At 35.0% G+C, this 18,875-nt stretch overlaps 6 protein-coding genes across 6 annotated transcripts; 2 read left to right on the forward strand and 4 right to left on the reverse strand.

Moving 5' to 3' along the window:
• Positions 1 to 76: 76 nt before the first annotated feature.
• Positions 77 to 1,522, forward strand: EIN_296630 (cysteine protease, putative; the record flags this gene model as incomplete). The annotated part of the gene is made up of 3 exons (XM_004185651.1): positions 77 to 259; positions 304 to 730; positions 771 to 1,522. 3 exons carry the CDS (start codon positions 77 to 79, stop codon positions 1,520 to 1,522), a joined length of 1,362 nt encoding a protein of 453 aa, XP_004185699.1.
• Positions 1,523 to 1,941: 419 nt separating this feature from the next.
• On the reverse strand, positions 1,942 to 5,553 carry EIN_296640 (collagen alpha chain, putative; the record flags this gene model as incomplete). Its single annotated transcript, XM_004185652.1, has 1 exon — positions 1,942 to 5,553. One exon carries the CDS (start codon positions 5,551 to 5,553, stop codon positions 1,942 to 1,944), a length of 3,612 nt encoding a protein of 1,203 aa, XP_004185700.1.
• Positions 5,554 to 7,084: 1,531 nt separating this feature from the next.
• Positions 7,085 to 8,779, forward strand: EIN_296650 (hypothetical protein; the record flags this gene model as incomplete). The annotated part of the gene is made up of 4 exons (XM_004185653.1): positions 7,085 to 7,460; positions 7,533 to 8,083; positions 8,140 to 8,488; positions 8,535 to 8,779. The coding sequence occupies 4 exons, from the start codon at positions 7,085 to 7,087 to the stop codon at positions 8,777 to 8,779; spliced, it is 1,521 nt and encodes a 506-aa protein (XP_004185701.1).
• A 31-nt stretch (positions 8,780 to 8,810) lies between these two features.
• Positions 8,811 to 9,525, reverse strand: EIN_296660 (N-acetyltransferase, putative; the record flags this gene model as incomplete). The annotated part of the gene is made up of 2 exons (XM_004185654.1): positions 8,811 to 9,039; positions 9,227 to 9,525. 2 exons carry the CDS (start codon positions 9,523 to 9,525, stop codon positions 8,811 to 8,813), a joined length of 528 nt encoding a protein of 175 aa, XP_004185702.1.
• A 126-nt stretch (positions 9,526 to 9,651) lies between these two features.
• On the reverse strand, positions 9,652 to 12,339 carry EIN_296670 (RalA-binding protein, putative; the record flags this gene model as incomplete). Its single annotated transcript, XM_004185655.1, has 1 exon — positions 9,652 to 12,339. One exon carries the CDS (start codon positions 12,337 to 12,339, stop codon positions 9,652 to 9,654), a length of 2,688 nt encoding a protein of 895 aa, XP_004185703.1.
• Positions 12,340 to 12,601: 262 nt separating this feature from the next.
• EIN_296680 (protein serine/threonine kinase, putative) lies at positions 12,602 to 17,851 on the reverse strand (the record flags this gene model as incomplete). The annotated part of the gene is made up of 4 exons (XM_004185656.1): positions 12,602 to 16,992; positions 17,045 to 17,398; positions 17,450 to 17,650; positions 17,692 to 17,851. The coding sequence occupies 4 exons, from the start codon at positions 17,849 to 17,851 to the stop codon at positions 12,602 to 12,604; spliced, it is 5,106 nt and encodes a 1,701-aa protein (XP_004185704.1).
• Positions 17,852 to 18,875: the final 1,024 nt, after the last annotated feature.

The following is an 18,875-nucleotide window of genomic DNA, read 5'->3' on the forward strand; positions in this document are numbered from 1 at the left end:
ATTTTTTGATTTTGAATGAAATAATGTTGTTTTCTTATAGAAATAAGACTTCGTGTTGTATCTTGAAAAGACATCAATGTTACTCTTGACTTTGATATCAATTTGTTTAGCTACAGACCGTCAGGCCGAGTTGTTGAAACCAATTATGTCATTATGTGCACAGAAAAAGTATAGCTCTGCGTTTGCTTCATACAAAATGCTCTTTCAAAAGAGTTACAATACACAGAGCGAGGAATTAAGACGTCTTGCAATTTTTGCCGTTTGTTTCTTTAATATTTTTTGGGTCAATACAATAACACAAAGGACAAGTCTCGTTTTATTGCGGAGTTCAACACACAACGCAAGTCATCCAACGACGCACTTTTAGGATTGAACAACCTTTCTGACTTGACTACTGACGAATTTGCTCGTATATACCTTGGTGGGAAGAAGCCATCCCCCGTTACCAACACACTTCCCAGTCAAACAGTTGCAGAACAAAAGACAACTGTGTATAAAAGTATTCACAAGAAAGAATCGACATTGCCCAATCTATTCACTCTTTGTGGGTCTTACACAGCTTTCAACACAGAAAGAGATGGCAAAGACAACCATTGCTATAGTGGTATCAACCAAAATTTATGTGGGTGTTGTTACGCCGCCTCAATAGCAAATTATTTGCAGGTCAAACATCATATCAACAACGGTGAAGTTGTACAGTACTCCCCACAACAGTTCATTGACTGTACTGGTTTGTTTTAACATTGAATCGTTACGCTACTTATAACAAGGTGGAAATTCTAAAGCGTGTTGTGGCGGGTTTTCGTATGATGTTCTGGACTTCAACAGAGCATTCGCACCGATGTCTGAGTACAATTACAGAGACAGTGAAACCGAGTGCCAAACCAACTACACGACGAAAAGCAAATTGTGTTACAAGATCAACAAAGCCACACAAAAGTTGGTGGACTACAAAGAGTATAAAATTACTTCTTATGCTGAATTTAAACAGATCATATATGATAATAATGGGGGTGTCAGTGGGGTTTACGTTCCTCTCAGTGGGAGTATAACTTCAGTCTGGCAGAATTACAAAAGTGGTGTGATGGACTTATCTGGAGCTTGTGGCGATATTAATAACAACAACATCCCAACAAATCATATGGTTGATGTGATAGGGTTCGGTACTCAGTCGTCGGGATCAGGGTCTCCTGACTTTATCACAGTTCGAAACTCTTGGGGCGACGATTGGGGAGATCAAGGAACAGCACGGATATCAATGGATGCAGTCTGTGGTATTGGCGGATGCGATGGAGACAAAACTGGTAAATGTCCACACCCAACTTTCATCACTATAAACACTGAAGTCACCAAACAAACAGGCGACCTCAAAGAGCAGTACGGCTGTTTGGAAGGAAAATGTGACAAAACGATTTGTGATGGGAGTGAGTGTGTGTCTAAGAGCGAAGAATTGCCACCAAAAAGTGTGGGTTGTATGCAGTTAACAATAGTTGCTGTGTTGGTGGTGATGTTTTGGTTGTGATTTTGAATTACAAAATTTCTTTACTATGTTATTTATTATTTATTTATTACAATACTTTACTAATTATTAATAGTAATTCAATGCATTACTAATAGTATTTCATTAGTATAGTATTAATTAATTATATCATGAGTGAAATTAATTAATAGAATCCCATAATTTAAAAAACTCGATATTAACTACTATTAACAAGGATATTCAAATTAGAAAAAGAAATGATGATTATTTGTACCGCCCCAGTCTTAGAAATTCGTGCTGAATGGGAGTAATCTGATTCTTTTTGTTATTTAACTTGTTTTTGACTGGTAAATATAAAGTAGTTACAAGAATCATTCAATTGAAGATGTTGAGTATTGTATTATTCTTATTATATAGTAAATAATAACTGACGTTATTAAAAACAATTTAACAAAAACGTCTTAAATTGAATGCAAGAGCTTTCTGATCTTCAGTATATCTTTATTGTTTCTTTCCATTTTAGAATGGTGGCAAGGTTCAACGCTTAAGACGTGTGACTTTTTGCAATGTTTTTTAACTGTTTTAGTTGTCTTTTTCTGAGTTTCTTTTTCTTCTTCTTCTTTTATGATTTGGTTGTTATTTTTCTCCTTTTCCTTTTGTAATTCAGTTAAAGTGGTGACTTGTTTATTTTCCATTTCTTTCAACTTTTTCTCAAGGTCATCCAACTTCTTGATGTAGGACTCTGGCAACTTTTCAATTGTTTTCTGAACTTCGACAACCTTTTCTGGAGCAGTTATTGGTGCTGGTGTTGGGAATGGCAAAGGAGTTGGATTCTGGAACTTCATTTGATTAATCAAATTTTGTTGTTGTTGTTGTTGTTGTTCCTGAGCTTGTCGTTTCAACTTTTTCTTTAACTTTTTCGCCATTTTTTTCGCCAACTTTTTAGCCGCCTTGTCTTTGTCTTCCTCTATCCCTGGTTTGACGCCTTTTTCTTCCTTTTCGAGTTTGTTGATGATATTATCTGTCTTTTGTTCAACAGTTTTATTCTTGTTTTTGTTGGAAGTTTTCTTGTTGTCGTTGTTATTAGAAATAGTGATAGGGGGCATATTTATTACAGGTGCCGTTGATGGGGCTGTTGTTGTTGGTTGTTGCATAATAATTTGTGGAGCCGGTGCTGCTTGAGCATTTTTATTCATCAACATCATCATATTGTTATTCATTTGTTGGTTTTGTTGTTGTTGTTGCATTAACATCATTTTGAACATCTCACTGTTCTCTTGGTTGTTATCGTGGACAACTTTTGTGACAACCGTAGTTTGTCCATCTCTACCATCACGTCCATTCACTCCGTCTTTTCCATCCTTCCCATTAACACCATCTTTACCATTTAATCCGTCTTTCCCATTTGCACCATCCTTCCCATTTATACCGTCCTTTCCGTTTGTACCATTCATTCCGTTCATTCCATCTTTCCCGTTAACACCATCCTTTCCATTAATACCATTCGTACCATTCACTCCATTTATACCATCTTTACCATTTGTACCATTTAATCCATTAATACCTCCCTTATTGGGTTCTTCTTTCTTTGGGTCTTCTTTGGGGGGATCTTCTTTTTTAGGTTCGTCTTTCTTGGGTTCATCCTTTTTGGGTGTAACTGGCTGTTTTACAGGACCACAGTTACACTTTGGTGGTGGCACTTCAAGACACCTTCTGCAACACTGACATTTGTTAAGTGAATTTTCCCAGAACAAGACTTTGGCGTTGTTTATTTCTCTGGTGAATCTAACACCTGTGAATCCAGATAATGCGACTCGTGCAACGGGGAGTACTTTACACCAGAACTTTTTAAAGAGATTACTAGCTATCGTCAAAGTGACTCCACTTGTCTTTCTTCTTTTTGCTTCCGCTTTCATTTTTTCAGAGAACTCGATTTCTAATTGTGTGAGTTTAAGTTTGGCTGCTTTAATTGCTTCTTCCTCTTCTTTTGTCAACTTTTTGAATCCTTCGTTTTTGCCAAGACCATGATCAATAACACGTTGTCTTGCGTCTCTCACATTTTTCTGTATTTTGGTGTTTTGCTTTAAAAACTGATCGTACTTATTAACATTAACTGTTCTTGAACGTCTTAACCCTCCTCTCCTTTTAGGAACAGTGTTCGTTGTTTGTTTCTTCTCAGAGTCTCCCATATCTGGTTCGGGTCCTGTATCGCCCTTTGGTTGTGGGACTTGTCCACTGTCAATCTTTGGACCAAATGGTTTTTTATTGTTTTTAATTACTTTCAGATAAGAGTCTCGACCAATTGGTTCGTCCTTCTGTTTTTTTGTCACAAGTGGCTTTCCCTCTGGATTTGATATCACAACCGTCGTTTTTTCATTTTCTTGTTTTTTCTTTGAAGCTGATTCTTTCTCTTGTTTCTCCTTAATTTGTTGTTGTTGTTTTTTCAACTCCTCAGCTTTTTTTGCTTCTTCTTCTTGTTTCTTTTTAAGAGCAATATCCTTTTCCTTAAAAAGTCTTTGTTGTTCTTCCAACTCTTTCTGCTTCTTCGCTAACTCAATTTTGTTAAGTTCTTCTTCTTCTTTGGCTTTCAACAACTTTTGCCTTTCAATCTCTTTCTGTTTGTCTTCCAACTCTTTCTTCTTCTTCTCGTTTTGTTCGTTCTTTGCTTTCTCCTCTAGTGCCTTCTGTTCTGCAGCTAGTTTTTCAGCTTCAATACGTTTTGCTTTCTCTTCGTCTTGTTTCTTTTTGATAGCAGCTTCCTTCTCTTGTTTCTCCTTAATAATTTTTTGGTTTTCTTTTTCTATTTCAATGAGTTTACGTTTCTTTTCCTCTTCGATCCTCTTCTTATCTTGAAGCTCTTGCTGTTGAATTGCAGCACGTTTTCTTTCATCTTCCTCTTTTTGTTTTTTTAGTTGTGCATTTCTCTCTATTTCCGCCTTCTTTCTTTTCTCCTCTGCTTCAATGGCTGCTTTTTCTTTTGCAAGTTGCTCGAGTTTTTGCTTTTCAACTTCTTTGATGTGCTTTTCCATTTCAATATTCTTCTGTCGTATTATTTCATTGTTTTTAAGTATTTGCGCCTCTCTCTTTCTTATTTCTTCGTCATTCAGTTTCGCTATTTTGGTTTTCTCATTGTTAATAACAGTGGTAATCTTCTTTTCAGTCTCCTTCTTTACAACTTTGGGGTCTTGTTTAAGTTGAGGCTTTGGATCGACTCTTGGTTGACTTGGCTGTTTTTTGAAGTTGTCAAGTTTTGGTACATTGGCACAATGAAACACTGGTGGTTGCACTTCAAGACATTTTCGACAGCACTGACACTTATTGAATGAGTTCTGCCAGAACTGTATTTTTGTTTCTGTTCTTTCTCTTGCAAGCCGTTTACCTGTAAATTTGGATAGAGCAGCGTTTACTGTTGGCTGGATTTTGCAGTAATATTGTTCAAAGAATTTTGAAGCGAGTGCCAAGGTCACGTCTTGGAGCTTTTTGTGTTTTGCTTTGACTACTACTTGTTTTGCAAAGTCCTCTTCCAACTCGTTTAACTTCGCCTTAGCGTTGTCTGCATTTTGCTTCTCTTCTGGTGTCATCTTTTTAAAGCCTTCATCTGGGGTTAAACCATATTCTATTACTCTTCTTCGAGTATCCTTCACATTTTGTTGGATCTTTGGATCTTGTGTAAGGTTGGAGTCGTACATGTTCAAATTAGCCCGTGAACCGGTGGTTGTATATTTCCTGGGTGATGTGGTGGTTTGTGGTTTGGAAATTGCGGGCTTTGTCGTTGTTGGATGTTTTGCAGTTGTTTTAGTGACCGACTTAGGTGCTGGTTTAGCGGTTTTTGTGGGGTGTCCAGAATGGATACTGAATGCTCCTTTCACAATCGCTTTATGATAAACATCGTCTTCTTCTTCAAGAGAAAACTCAAACTTATTGTCGAAATCGTCTGTGTCAAAATCAAGAGTACCCTCAGTCTCATCTTCCATGTAATAGTCACTATTCGATAGATCAGTCACTTCGTAGTTAACTGTGTTAGATAACACAGAGAGATACAACACTTGTATCAACAGAATTAAATTCAGCATTTACTAATAGTATGACTTTGTAGTTTCTATTTCTTCTTTATTTGTTTTGTTGAAGAAATTACATGTAAGGACGTATTCAATTTTTATATTTATTTTATTTATAGACTTTATTACACGTCTTCTGTTTTGATCTTTTAAATAATTATAATTATTGTCATACAACCGTTCACATTTTGAATTGTTTTTTCACCAAACTAATATTTTTATTGAAAATATTTCTCAAACTTTTAATGTATTACAACTTATCACAATATGCCTTTTTTATAATGTCATTATTTTCAAAAGGACTGAAAATATTAATGAGATTAACATATTTGTAATTAAAATCTACAACATTGGCTATTTCAATTTATTATATGAAATTTTTTTTTTTTTAATTTTATACAAAGACTTTAGAAAAATCTCTATTATAATGACAAATTTTACAATAAATTAATTGTTTTATTATATTAAACGTGTTTATTTGTGAAAATCGGGCAATTCCTGTTCAAAATATTAAAATATATATATAATTAAGTTTGTTTTTAATTGACAAAAAAGAATAAGTTTGTAAGTGTGTAGTTTTTTAATTGTATAAGAATAAAAAACTGTCTTTCAAGCAAGCCTTATGGGAAGAGCTTGTTTTCTGTATTGTTTTTCAAAATATAGTTTAATTAATAATAACAAATCTATAATTAATTATTAATTAGAAAAAACAATATTAGGGAAAATTTTCTGATTGATATGAAACAAATAAAATAATTGAAAATAAAATAAATAATTTATTTTTGATTGATATAATAAAGTCTGTTTTTTATTTACTATTATTTATAATAACAGTATTATAATTTATAATAAAAATAAAGTAGTTTTTCTAAAAAATGGTTTGTATTATATTTTTTTGTTCTTTTTTTATAAATATGTGTTAAAAAGAACAAAAAACAAAATGGCTAAACAACTGAAAAATTTATAAAGCATAAACAAAGAATACGTTGGTCTTGAAATGTGAATACGACGAAATAAATTAGTCAACTAAACTATTCAAAATGAATAAAATGTCATATTAGATCGAGTAGACATGTCAAATTATCATTTGGGTCAAATTTAAAACGACAACAAGTGATTTGGAAAAAAGTCAATGCTCTAGATTTGTTTATCATTAGTTTTAATTAATGACAATTTTATTAATAGTTTATGGTTTTTAATTAGCGATATTGAGTATAGTAAATAATGGTTTAATATTTTCGGTCTAGTTCTTTTTTTTGTTATATTTTTAGAATATCGCTAAATAGAAAACAGACTTTAGATGTAAAAAGAACTATTGAAAGTACTACACTATGTTATAAAAACCAACCAACTAATTTCCAAACAGATTATTTTAAACACAACACTTACTAGTAAAATATACCATACTCAAATTATACCCAAACACTTGTTTTATAACAAAATAAACTTTTTGAGTTTATGAAGTGGCTGAAAAAGATAATAAAGCGAGACCAGATTTTTTGGGAACATGCTGGTCAAACCAGAACTTGAAATTTTCACACAAAAGATGGAAGAAATAGTTCAAAATGAAAAGAAGAGGAACGGCATACTGATGAATACGATATCGCTACCAGGCCTTCTTTTTGTTGGTCTGGTATTTTTGTTGTTCACCACTGGTATCACTATTGTCTCTTTCATATCTCCGAAACGATATTTAACGACTACACAAGGTCTTTGGAATTGCTCGAACAACTATGCAGGTGTTTTTGACAAGAAAGAATGTAAAGGATGGGATTCGTACGCAACATTAACGAGAATGGAAGAGGTTACAAAACCAAACGTTTCTATAGCGTTGGGTCCTTTTGGCCCACTTAATAAAGATGTTAACATTAAACTCCTCATTAAAAATGTTTTTACAACAAGTGCAAAGGAGAGTTATGAATGTTTGTTAAATTCTAACGTTATGGAAGTCACATCTCACATGACTTAGAACTGCCGTATGGACTAACTTACAGTCACTCTTGATTTCGATTACTCCCTTCAACCATTTACTGATATGAAGTACATTGCTAGCACCAATTATGTGTTGGTCAGAGCACACAAAGTCAACGTGAAATGCGAAGGATTGAATAAGTACTGTGACGTTGACTTTTCACTCTTTAGACGATTTTCGTCAAGCATTTACGAGCGATTTGATATATTTTCAATGAACTCGACATCAACAAAGAGTATGGAAAAGGCGGAATTTTATCTGACTATCGATACGTACAATTCGAAATCGACGATGTACGAAGTCATCTGGCGATTAGTCCTTGTATTTGCCAATTGTGTCGTTTTAGTCTTCTTTTTGTGGTCCCTTCGAAAGGTGATGTTGAAGCAATGGCCATTTGAAGAGGTACTTACAGCACTACTGATCTACGGATTGATTTTCTTCAACAACCCGTTCTGTTTCTTAGAATATATGACTCAGGCGTCCTTCTTTATGATGGTCAACACATTCTTTGAGGCGTTCTTCTTAGGATATATGATGTTCTATATACTTGCTTTCTTCAACTTGCTAAGAAGAGTTTGTTGAGATAGATCAATAGTTATATAAAGTGGTGACATGTAACTCACAAATAGCCAGAGAAGGCAAAAGGATTCATTCCATTGATCACAAGGGCAGTTATGGGAATAGTGATTGGGTGCACTTCCTTTGGATCGACCCTTGCAGTCAAAATGACGGTGAATTTGAATAGTCACTTTACCTCAAATGTGATGACTATTGTCTTTGGTATTTCATTTCTTCTCGCCATCTTGGCGTATTTGTTTTGGTTGGCTTTTGATGTCATCCGGTCATTCTCCGAGAGACGAAAAATGAGTGGCCCAAACAAGAACAGGACTTTGATCTTTGGGATTGTGACATTTGGCTGTATTATCATTATAGCGTCGGTCGCTATTGGGGTCTATTTCTCGGGATATATGGTTTCAAGTTTGTTTTACTTTGATAGTAAGAACAAGTTGGTGATGACACATAGATATGTTCATTGGTCTTATGGCATATGTGAATTTGTATTGCTTCTTCTTAACGATCTTATGCCTTCCATCACAAGAAAACACCGAAAACACGGAAAGTAAAGTGATAATGAAGTTGGACACCGAACTTAAAGTCGAACAGTACGACGATGATGGGGAATTGATCATTAATGACACTAACACCGGGAAAGAGGGACAGTTGTATGATGAAGACAACGCTCTCAACGTCTCTAAATTGGATAATTGAACTTTTCGATTCAAATTAACGCAATTTAAAATCAATTCAAATCGTCTGCCTCGTCGACGCTGATCGGCTTTGGAAGTGGGATGATCGACTTTTTATTGACATCTCTTGGTAATGCTAAATGCATATCATATGCATTCTCTTTGTTACTGCTATAATACTCCAATATCTCTCGATACACCACATAGTCCAATTTGTGATACATTCGCGTCGCAGCATCATTCGACTTTCTTACAAATAAGTCCACGTAATATCCATTTGACCTGAATTGTCACGTTCACTCCAATTTTATAATTTATAATTAATAATTTATAATTAATAATTTATAATTAATAATTTATAATTAATAATTTATAATTAATAATTTATAATTAATAATTTATAATTAATAATTTATAATTAATAATTTATTAGTAACAACTTATAATTGTATCGCTTCAAATAACAAACTCTTCAGAGATCTGCCTGAGCCAATACATTAGCCTCTCACTCAGTCTGATTCTTCGAAACTCTCTGGACACTGTTATGGCAGTCAAGTGTCCGTGGTGCTTCTCATCCTTCCCTTCAACTTTCCCAATCAGATACCCCTCACATCGACCATTACAGTTCTTGGCAGTATAACACAAATTCGGCCACTTGGCCAAGTACTCAAAATAAAATGGGAAGTGGAACGTCTCTGTGTAATAATCCAAATTCACGTTTGCGTACTTAAAGACGTCCTCACATTTGAATCGTCTGATTGTTGTCATTTGTATGTGTTGAGTACATTTCACAGATCTTTTCTAATTTCTTTGTAAACATGTTGAATTATTTTTATAATAAAATGTATTATATTGACTAATATATTCAAACGAAACGGATAATGAACGAGTTTGTTAAAGTTTGGCGTTGCACTCTTTGCAAATTGGCTTTCCATCTAAGTTACCAAATCCGCCCGAGATTTTCCCACCACACATCGAACAAACAAAACACTCGGGATGCCAAAACTTTCCCATCGCCTTCAACATTTTCCCTTCGATCTCTTTCCCACATTTTCCACATGTTTTATCAGAAGGAACGCCAGCGGACGCATTTGCTTTGGCAACACAATCAGCACATACAAATCCTCCAACATCATCTTTCCATGCAAATCTCCCTTCAATAGGCACTTTACACTTTTTACAGACAAAACACCTCTCATGGACTAATCGCTTGCCCGCATTGATCGAATCTTCTGTGTTGTAAACTTCTGTGTTACATACAGCACACATCCCTACGACTTTGGCAGCATTGGCACGCTTTTCTTCTTGTGCTTTCATTTCAGCTTCTTTTTGACGTAACTTCTCTTCAACCAATTTCAATTCGGCTTCTTTCAATTTCCGCTCATTCTCTAAAGCAGTCTCTTTGTCCTTTTTTTCCATTGCTGCTAACTCAGCATCGATTTGTGCACGCTTCTCTTCTCGAGCGAGCTTCGCTCTAGCTTCTTCATTCTCAAGACGGTCAATCTCTTTCTGTCGTTCAACAGCTTCAAGACGCTCTTTCTCGCGCTCCGCTTCAAGAACTTTCCGTTTCTCCTCTTCTTCTTTTTCTTTGACTTCTCTCTCAAGACGCTTCTTTTCATTGAGAGCAGCTTTCTCGGCTCTCTCTTTTTCAAGAAGTTCAAGTAACTTCGCCTTTTTGAACTCGTCAATGGTCATCGTCGGCTTCTCGTCAGTGATTTGAATTCGTTTTTTCTCTTCTTCGCAGTGCTTTTCAAAGGCGATCTGCATAGTTTCTTGGTACAACTCTTCTTCCTTTTTCATACGGTCTTGATCTTTCTGAATTTCGGCGTTCACTTTCTCTTTGTAAACGTCAAAAACTTCTTGATGTTGCATCATAAACTGGACGATTTCAAAGCCATTTTGGCGCTGCATCTCTCCTTTCTTCCAGAAGAAAGTTGGCGCAACGACAATACACAAATTGTCGATACCCATCTTGTTGATCTCTTTCTTGGACTCAACTACTATCAACAGTTTGGTAAAGATATACATAACAGCGACATTCGACTCATCCATCGTTTCAAACACTTTTTTGGTCTCTTCGATGGGTTCTTTCGATGCAATGGCATCAATGAAGTCATCCAATTTGTCGCCAGCAATACTTTGTGGAAGTGTTCTTAAATAAGTTTTGATCAAGTTAGCGGCGTCATGGGGATTGATAATTTCAAAGTAACAATCGCCTTGGTCGATTCGAGAAATAAGTCTGTTGATGTTTTTCTGCTCGGATGAAATTCTGAAAATTCCCTCTTCCATTATACCACGAGTCGCTATAATGTTGGTGCAGTAATTGAAAAAGCGTGGAGTCAGTCTACCCTTCTCTGATTTCACTTTACTCACAAATTCCTTTGGATTGATCCCAAAGCATTGCGTTTTCAAGAAAGCCAATTTGGCAGATGAAAAGTTCTGAATGAACTGTTGCAGGTCCGGGTCTTTTTCAAACTTGATGGTCAAGAAAGTCTTCTGTGGGGTGTCTTCAATTAAATCACAACAGTATTGCTCCAACTCTCTGTTGTCTGGCTTTTCCTTTACAGTGCATTGCGTCAAGGCAAACTTCTTTTTGAACAAAATCCCCTTCAAAGAAGAGTGTGTGATCACACTGAAAATTGATCTTTTTGGTTGTGTTGTCATAAATAGAGTATCATTAAAGATATAGAACCTGACTTCTTTATTTTCCTTTGTAGCAAAGAGGGACTGTTCCATCGGGGAGCCGTCGTAATCAAACGTTTGAATGTCAGTGACTTCTCCATCGACAAATTTGATGAGCCTTCTGTTCTCGTCATAGAGTTCTTCAGTAGCAATTCCGCCATTGAAATTGATATCAATTTTGGCTTGTGAAACAATAAGATGTTCTCTAATATCATTCAGAGTGTCTTCGGTCTTTTCGGAAGTCTTCTTAATGCTCATAAGCACTTTGTACATATCTGCCCATCTTTTGTAAATCGACGGAATGCCATCAAAAATTCTTTTAAAAGCAATGTACAAAGTCATTGGGAATTTCATGATCCCTTCAAGAAGTTGTTCCAATGAGTACCCCATTGCTTCTGATGCCTTTTGAATTCTTCTTGTTTGCCCGAAGTATTGCGAGTGATTCTTCTCTAAAAATGTGTTCTTTGTTAAAGCAAATGGATAGTCGATCGCATACAAAGTATACGTTCTGCTAATTCTTTTTGTGATTGCAAAGAGGCTGTCGAGTATCTGGTCAAACACAATAGTCTCGCATGGGATGACATCTTTCTCACTGATTTCAAGTTGAGCCGATCGTGCAGCGTCAACTGCATCGTTCAACACACCAATGAAGTCTTCATTCAAATCGACAATAATTTGATAGCTTGGTATGATTGAGTCGATTTCATATTCAGGCAAGTTGTAATTTGGCTGCTTTGTTCTCAGCATCATATTGTAAAAGCCAAGTGGTACCAAAATACGTTTTCCATAAGAGTCCAAGAACTCACGGAACTTCTTGATTTGGTCAATAAAAGCGGTGACGACATCGGGGTACATTGGGATTTGTTCATGTAAAGTGTTAGATATCAACTTGTTCTGCATTGATACTGTATTTTCTTAAGATTCATCTTTTATAGTTAATGGACAACTTGGAATTCCTTATTTAAATTATAGTTCAGCTCTTCTTGTTATTCTCCCGGTTTTACAGCCCTAACTATAATAAAAGTAAATCAAAAATACATCAAATTTAGTATATTTTATTCGTTTTTGTTTCAATAAAAGTTTCGCTTGTATGTCTTTGATAAAAAGGAAAAAAGAAGTGGAAACTTAAAGTAAAAATAAATAGTTTTCATGTAATAAATAGTTACTCTTCTTGTTCATAGAGTTCTTGGAGTTTCGATACAACACTACTAACCTCAAGACGCTCGATTGGGTTGTGCTTCCAACACTTTTGAATCACTTCATAAATACTTTCTTTAACATTTTCTGGACGATTAAGACGTAGCCCGTTTGATACATACTCTGCTATTATCCATGGGAATTTAAATTGCGACTTTTCGTAAACCTCCCCCCATTTTGTAAGCTCCAACATTGTTACTGCCAATGAAAAGATGTCGGCAGACTTCTTGTACTTTTCTTGTTGCAAAATTTCAGGAGCCATATAAATTGGGGTGCCAATACCTTTTGTGAAGGTCATGTTAGTCATCAACAAATTCACATTTCTTGAAGACCCGAAATCAGTCAGCTTTGCAATAACATTTTCAGTGCGATCAAGCGAGAATACCAAAATGTTGTCAGGTTTGATGTCTCTGTGAATGATACCATTTGTGTGTAAATAAAGTACCCCCTTTGCTGCGTCAAGACATAATCTGAGTTGTATGGGATAGTCTGGTTTTGTCATGGTTGTATCAAGAATCAAGTCACGTGCACTCCCATATTTTGCAAATTCAGTGACCATACAGATTTTATTTGGAATGAAAACAGCACCATAGAAGTGAACGATGTACTCACTTCGGAATTTGTCCAACATCGAAACTTCTCGTTCGAACTCATCCAACGCCTCATTCGCTAAGTCTTCACTCGTCTTCAACTTTTTGATTGCGACATCATCTCCACGGAATTTGCCTTTATAGACAACACCAAAAGAACCTTCACCAAGCTTCTTTTCGAGTTCTAATTCGGAATAATCCAACTTGGATGTGAGTTTGGTCTGCACATCTATTTTAATATCACAGCTATTCTCTTGGCTTGTTTTAAGATCAACGTACACAATTTTGATGCTAGAATCTATTCGACAGGTGCACAAGGGTTTGATCTTTATTTCAAATTCACAAGCTTCGCCTGGCTTCATCACTACTATATCCGGGGTTATAGATGTTTCACAGCGTTCTAAAGAAATAGATGTAAGCTGGAGCTTGAGCGTGTGACTACAGTTGTTACCAATACAAAGAAGTTCTCTTGTTTCTTCGCACACATCAATAAATTCGCTATCTTCGTTGAAGTGAAGGATCAATTTGTTAGTACATATCTTCTTATTTGGAATTGGTTCGAAAGTGATGTTTGAGTCTTTCATTTTAAATAACGTTTTCATGTCCTCTTTCTTTTTCCTTAAAAGGAAGAACACAATCATTGTAAGTATAACTACTAACAGAAGTAATACGATAAAGGCAGAAATGGATGCACCTAAAATGAGACCAAGTTTTGTATCTTTGTCACACAAATGTGCACTTGTAATGTGATACCCTTCCTTGCAGTTGTTACAAATCCCATCATGCGAAGAAGAACAGAAGTTAATTATATTCAGCTCATCACAAATACCATTTGTGAGTATATAATTGTCTTTACATGACATACAACTTGTTGAACTGTTACATGAAATACATTTTACATCACACACAGAACAACTATCAATTGTGTTGTAATACCCAATCTCACATAAATCACATCCAACCTTTCCACCCAAAAGACAATGTTTTATTGTGCTCGTTAACTCACATTTCCCACCTTTCATATAATAATTTGAAGAACATGAAATACAATTGTTTGGTGTTTTATCACATTGGCTACACTCCTCATCACATTTCACACAATTCTCTTGATTATCTTTTATGTAACCCGAATCACATACTGCACATGTTGCTTTGAGATTGAACATTAGCTTACAATTTGGTATTGCAGTCACAACCTCGCATGCAAACGTCGTTGTGTTTGGTTTCATTGAGTTTTCACATGTGACGCACTCATTATAATTGTTACAATACGTACAATTCTGCGAACATTGTTTACACATATTTTTATCAATGAAATACCCTTTATTACATCTGATGCACCCACTCTCAGTTTGTTCCATACAGTTTGTAACAGCAATGCGCGTATAAATTTCACTTTTTGTGGATACAACACCAGTGGAGAGCACAGAAGTAACATTGGAGTTTATGGATTGGGGTAATTTACAAAGGAAGTCTGCTGTGAGTAGATATCCTGGTTTGCACTGACTGCACGCTGTTTCCGTTTTGCATGATTTACAATTTGATACACATAAAGAACATCCGCCGTCTGTGGTCAGGTAGTTTCCATCATCGCACAGTAAGCATTCCCCATTTTGAATGGACGTACAATTTTGTATTTTGGAGCAGACTCCATTGCGGAGAACATAATCACCTTCACATTTTGTGCACAGTGAACTATTTAAACATAAGACACATGGTGAGGCACATTGTTCACAACTTGTATTTGAAATGTAATATCCTTGTTCGCATATATCACATTTCTTTAAACTTGTGGCTATGCAATGGGAAGGCTTGATTTCGCAACTTCCATCAACGATGTAGTGCGACAAAGCAGAACAACTTAAACAGAGAACTTTGCTACTGTATTGGTCATATATGCAAGTTGTGCAATTTGCGGGACAGGGAAGACATTCATTTGCATTGTCATTGTATTTGAGATAATACCCATCAGAGCACAACATACACTTTGACTTTGTTAAATAAAGACATACATTTTCTGTGTATAAGACGCATGAATTCGACGAGTTATCGTAGTAATAGTTATTATCACAAATTTCACAGGAATCACCATTAGAAACCAGACAGTTTGGTTCGGTGTTAGTAACACAATTTCCATTGACAATATTAAAAGTGTCTTTACACCCCTCACAACCAATTTTATCATTGAATGTGTCACACAGTTCTCGTGTAAATGGATAACACTTTTGGGATTTTGTTACATACCCGCTTTTGCATTTTATACACTTTTGATAGTCATAGAGACAAGACTCACACCCAGACTCACAAGGTAAACAATTATTTGTGGCATTGAAACCAAAGCCCGTTTTACAGTACAAACAGTTGTCATATGATGGATTCGCATATTCACAATTTTTCTTATAGAGAGAAGTCTCCCAACAATATCCCTTACTTAGAAATTGACCCGGTTTGCACATATTATTTTCAGGGAGTGTACAGAGTGTATCAGTACATTCAACACATTCGTAATATTCGTTGATATGATACCCAATTTTACAATGAGAACATTTGTCATTTTCACATTTGATACAAAGTTCGTCTGTTCCACACAATTTGGTGCAATTTCCAGACTCAACATAAAATCCCGTTCCACATTCTAGACACTCATATGAAGATGAAGAACATTTAAAACAATTTGGAATATCACAAAGAGTGCAAACCCCATTCAGATTTGTGAAGTTGGAAGTAGCATCACAGTCCGCACATTGCCATGAAATTGTACTACACGAGGAACAATTGGATATTTTTGTTTTACAATCAAAACAGAAATTGTCAAATGGTGACAACCCATTTGGGCATATTCCATTTTGAGGAGAAATACAACCAGTCGCATCTTCTGAACACAACGAACATGTTGATGATAAAGTAATCCCATATTCTATATCACATTTTGTGCACTCATAATTGATTTGACTGCAAGAAAGACAATGCCCGAATTCAGAAGAACACAAATTACATGAAAAATGATCTGTGGATAATACATAACTTGTATTACACTTAACGCATTTGTTTTCGTCTCGCGTTCCAACAATACAATTTGGTATTGCTATTGATGTAGACACACATTTGGCATCCACCAAATTGTAATTTTCATCACATTTTAAACAAGACGGTGAGGTTATAGAACATGTGGTACAATGGGGATTAATGATGGTACATTCATAACACTTATTATCATACAGTGTTTGCCCTTCAATACATTTTAAGCACGTTGGTGATGTCGACGAACAAGAAACACATCCAGAAATAACGTTTTCACAAAGATCACAAGAAGAACCGATTGAAGGGGTATACATTGAAGCACACACGTGACATTTTCCACTGTCACACATCAAACAATTTGCACATTTGACACATGTTGAGCCTGACAAATAATATCCATTTTCACATTGTTTACATTCATTTTGACAGTATTTGCACCCTTCATATTGAGTACACGGTACACAATATGAACCCCAATTGACATAACCAACTTTACATCGAACACAACTGCTTTCGTTTGTACAATAATCACATCCACTTACACATTTTTTACAATTTGAACCGCTTAGGTAATACCCCATTTGGCATGTCACACATGTATGTTTCAAGGTGGTACACATATGACAATTGTCTGGGCATTTTTCACAGTAGTCGTAGGGGTCGGTGTACCCAGACATACAGTTGCGTGGGTAATTCTTGTTGCTACATGTGTCAACCCCGGGAGTCATGTAATTATCTGGACATTCTTTGTGTTATTGTGTTGTTGATTCTCTCATTCCAAAACATTAACAACAAACTCGAACAAGAACCATCGGTAAGCAACCGGTAATGTTGACCACAATTTAAACAGGTAGTCTGGCTCGAACATTTTAAACACCCCGACATCGCAGAGTTGCACGTTTTACATTCACCGGAGTTGGAAAGGTAATACCCATCCTTACAAGCAGTACATTGTGAATACATGGTGCAAGAAATACACTGACTTGGACAAGACAAACATCCCGTCGTTGATAAAAAAGTCCCCTTTTGACAATTGGTCATACATGAATATGATGAACAATCATAACAAAGTCCGTTGATATTTGTGTAGCCTCTTTCACATATTTCACATTTGTCACTTTGAGAGCAACTTGCACATCCGGCTATACACTCTTTTTGTAAATTACATTGGTAAATAAAAATAGTAATAAAATGGAACAAACTGTTACACTTCTGTGTTTTTGTATCTAAGAAAAAGGAGGAATCGCAAGAGCTGCATTGGTTCACTGATGTACATGTTTTGCAACCAATGGAACAGGGCCTACATGTCTGTAAATCGCTTCCTTCTTGTAACAGATAATACCCATCTACACAAAGGGTGCAAACCCGCTCTCCATTACATTCTTTACACTCTCTTCGACATTCTATAAATCAACATGGGTATATTCCTTTGTTTAGAACAAACTGTAGCAATAAGAAAAGTCTGCATCCCTATGACTCCCTGAGTAACACTGAGTGCATGTATTTGCCCAATTACAATAAGAACATTCATCATACCCACACCCAACAGAACATGCCAAATAGACAATGAAAGAAAGAAGAAGTGGATAACACAATGATGGCATCCAATTGATTATTTTTAGTTGGCAATTATAAACACATTTTTGGTTGTCTGTTGAACAGGCAATTCAAAAGAGTTTAAAAATTACGTATGGTATGTTTATTGAAATGTAGCTTATTTCCTTGTGTAAATAATGGGAAAATCAAGTTAAATCATAATTAGAATTGAATATTAAATAATAGAAAATGGTTGCAATATTTAATAATGACAACTCTTTTGAAATATTTCAAAATAATATTAAATGAACTTTACGTGTTATTTCGGGATATTTTTAAAGTTAAAGTCGTATTAAATAGAATTACAAATAATTAATTATTACTCGTTAATTTATTATAATAATTATAAATTGTTTTTTTAATTAATTTTAAAATAATTTAGTAACACTTAAAAAAAGAGGTAAAAATATATAAACAGAGAATCAAAACGAAGATGAAGATTCTATCTTTTTTTTTACTTTTTTCATTACAGTAGGAGGAAATATAGAAAAAAGAGGATGCTCGTAACTATTGGTTAATTTCAATTGAAAAATAATAAAATTACTATTGATTTTAATATAAATTATTAATCAAAAAAATAATAAAATGAAAAAACCAGAATAAATTTATATTAATTATTTATTATTAATAATATTAAATTAATTAATATTTAGATTAGCATCCCCTTTTTTCTCAGGATCCCACTTTTTCTGTAAAAGGTAATTATGGAAATAATTTTTACTATGTTTTTATAGTTCATTAAAATAACAATAATAATTTATATGTTAATACAGTTATATATTGAGTTTATTAATTAAAACTAATACAGTCATGCGAAAAAGCTGTCGTGTTTGGAAAAACCTGTCTTGAAAAAATATTTTATAGTAAATTTATAATTACTTACTATACAGTATAGCTTCTATTCGATTTATTTGCAGGGTCATTTCACAAAAATCGAATAAAAATATTCGGCATTTCCAAATAACATTTTCTATTTCAGATCATTTGTTTATAGTACTAGAATAGTTCATTACCACCCGAGACAGGTTTCCA

The sequence above is a fragment of the Entamoeba invadens genome (assembly GCF_000330505.1).
Source record: "Entamoeba invadens IP1 unplaced genomic scaffold scaff_1105074725273, whole genome shotgun sequence".
Taxonomy (NCBI): Eukaryota; Evosea; order Mastigamoebida; family Endamoebidae; genus Entamoeba; species Entamoeba invadens.